At 41.6% G+C, this 2500-nt stretch overlaps 1 protein-coding gene across 8 annotated transcripts in view; it reads left to right on the forward strand.

Moving 5' to 3' along the window:
• The window catches only part of LOC143019926 (uncharacterized), a 148519-nt gene that overhangs the window by 41862 nt on the left and 104157 nt on the right, over positions 1-2500 (forward strand). For 3 of the 8 annotated variants that reach the window (XM_076175904.1, XM_076175902.1, XM_076175901.1), the window contains exon 1: positions 2247-2500. This exon is cut by the window's right edge and continues 156 nt beyond it. The exons of the other annotated variants lie outside the window; for them this stretch is intronic. In XM_076175904.1, coding sequence (XP_076032019.1) covers positions 2440-2500 — 61 coding nt within the window. In that variant the 5' untranslated portion in view covers positions 2247-2439. Of the gene's footprint in view, positions 1-2246 lie in introns of those variants that run through there. 8 annotated transcript variants of the gene reach the window in all.

Consider the following 2500-nt stretch of genomic DNA (forward strand, 5'->3'; position numbering starts at 1 on the left):
GGAAGAGATGATGGAGAAAGAAATGATGGCGGCGGCGAGGGAGGTGGAAGAGACAAAAGAGAAGGAGGAGGAGGAGGAAGAGGAGGAGGAGGAGAATAGTGAGAAGGGGAAAAAGAAGGAGGAGAAAGAGGAAGTAATTGAAGCAAGGCTACAGCTGTTATGAGTACCAAGGTGGAATTGCCTAGCGTGGGCCTTGTGGTCTCTTAGAGTCTCCTTCATTCTTATGTTCTTATGTTCTAACATTGAGTGACCGACGATTGAGGGAGGAGAGAGGTGCCGGGAATAAGATTCTTATTGATGTTATGGCGATGGAGTCCGTTTTTATCAACATCCATGATAGCATCAACAAGAGGACTGGGGATTTAATATGGGCTAAAGCAGCAGCACACTTTGTCATCATGAACAATATACACAGAGCCCCTGATCCAGACGGACATTTCAGCCACGCGACGACCAACAGGCGATAATTGGTCCACCCGCTGCGATGACTCGTCACACCGACAGATGACGTCGAGTGGGGAACCAACTTGACACATTACCACGTTCCTTTGTTATGTCATATATATATATTGACCAACTTGACTTCAAACTCTATTCTAACTTTCTCTTATACTACATCTTCTCATTTCAGTTTACCTCCCACTAAAGATTTTTCCGTTTTTCCACCTTTCTCTACTACTACGCCTCCTACCATTTTCTAAACTTTCGTTGGTGATCCTAATCCTAACCCCGGCGTCGGCAACTCCGTCCAAGCTCCCGGTCCATTTCTCCCGAGCCACGACCACCAATAAACCCCTAATTGCTCGCAAATCGCCCGGTGGCAATAGCCCTCTTTTATACGCTACTATCTTTTCATTTTCTTACAGACGTTCTTCCCCTCCCACAAAACCCGATCCCGCGCAAGCGGGTGGTCTTTCCTAGAGATTCAGATTCAGATTCCTCTGAAGAAGCCACTCAGGCGAAACTAGTCAGGAATTAAAGTATTTCCCTCAGCCCGTGTTCCCTTTACCTCCTATCCACATTCGTCACAATGTATGCACAATATTAATAATAATAATAATAATAATAATAATAATGATAATAATAATAATAATAATAATAATAATAATAATGATAATAATAATAATAATAATAATAATAATAATAATAATAATAATAATAATAATAATAATAATAATAAATAATAATAACAATAATAACAATAATAATGATAATGATGACGATGATGATGATGATGATAAAAAATAATTGAATAAAAGAACAAATAATAATAATTGTACAACTCCTTTGTTGCCGAAGAAGAGTACCACACGGCACTTGCATGCACTCCCGTCTCAAGCATCTCGAGTTTGATGGGGGGGGGGGTCACTCGATGGCACGCCTGGTCAACGCCGTTCTGCTTTTATGCACCTTGTCCACAAGTGTATCAATGTGCTCACAAAGGAGCCTCATTTCGGAGTGGGCACTGTTCCCCCTCAGTACTTTATGTGGGGAGGGACACTATCCTTTGCTCCCTCTCTTAAAACAAAATGAAATAAGATAAAATAAAATAAAACAAAATAAAAAGAATCATAGGTCGGTGGATTCCTTTAATCAGAAGGGCTCATGGTACCTTTTTGCCACGCCGCTTAGACATTTTCTTTAACCAGTGCAAGACAAAGTGTAAAAAAGATATTACAATGCATTACTTGCCTAATGTCATGTTCTCGTGTGTAGTAATTATATAATTATTGGATAGTTTAATTTTTACTTCAGATGTATGATGGATACAATAGTGAATCTAGGAGTAGATTAATAGAATTACATCAAAATGAGATATTTCAGTGTTTTAAGATCATACATGTCCCCCACCATAAACATACAGACATTTTAACAAGGGCCCGGTGACTTCTTTTATAATCAAGAAATATTTCCAAAATTTCTACTACTGGTAAAGCACTGTATCACGGTTTCGATCATTTTTCATGTCCTAATTAAATAGAAACAATCCTGGCTAACCAGGAGCTAGTACAGAGAAGAGGGCGGAGCTTAGTAGTTGGTGGCGGTTCTCGGTGACGATGGACAGGCGAGGTCATGGTCCAAGGCCGGGCCGGGCCGGGCCGGCGTTCTCTTGGATCAGCGAGTGTGGTCGAGGGAGGGAAACCTAACCTTGTGCCACATTCTTGGGCCACGCCTCTGTCTGCGTGCTCCGTTTCGTTCAGGTCGTTCTCAAAAGCCCTTGTCGACAACGACGACGACCTACCTTCCCCCCACCGGCCGTTTAAGAATTAAACAAGTGTAGTTCACATTCTATTGTTTGCTGCAAAAGTTACTCATTCACTTGGTCATCATATATCGAAAAACTGGGATCATAAGCTCCGACCTGACAAGAAGCTCGACCCTTTACGACTTGGATTTTCATTCTAACTGTCGCCTGGTGACTTTATTAGGCCGAGGGAAATGACCTCCACAACCGCAAAAAAGCTAATGATTTTATGCGCGAACGGCTCATTAAGGAGAG

The sequence above is a fragment of the Oratosquilla oratoria genome, chromosome 38 (genome assembly GCF_046742065.1).
Source record: "Oratosquilla oratoria isolate Oo_2021 chromosome 38, ASM4674206v1, whole genome shotgun sequence".
Lineage (NCBI taxonomy): Eukaryota > Metazoa > Arthropoda > Malacostraca > Stomatopoda > Squillidae > Oratosquilla > Oratosquilla oratoria.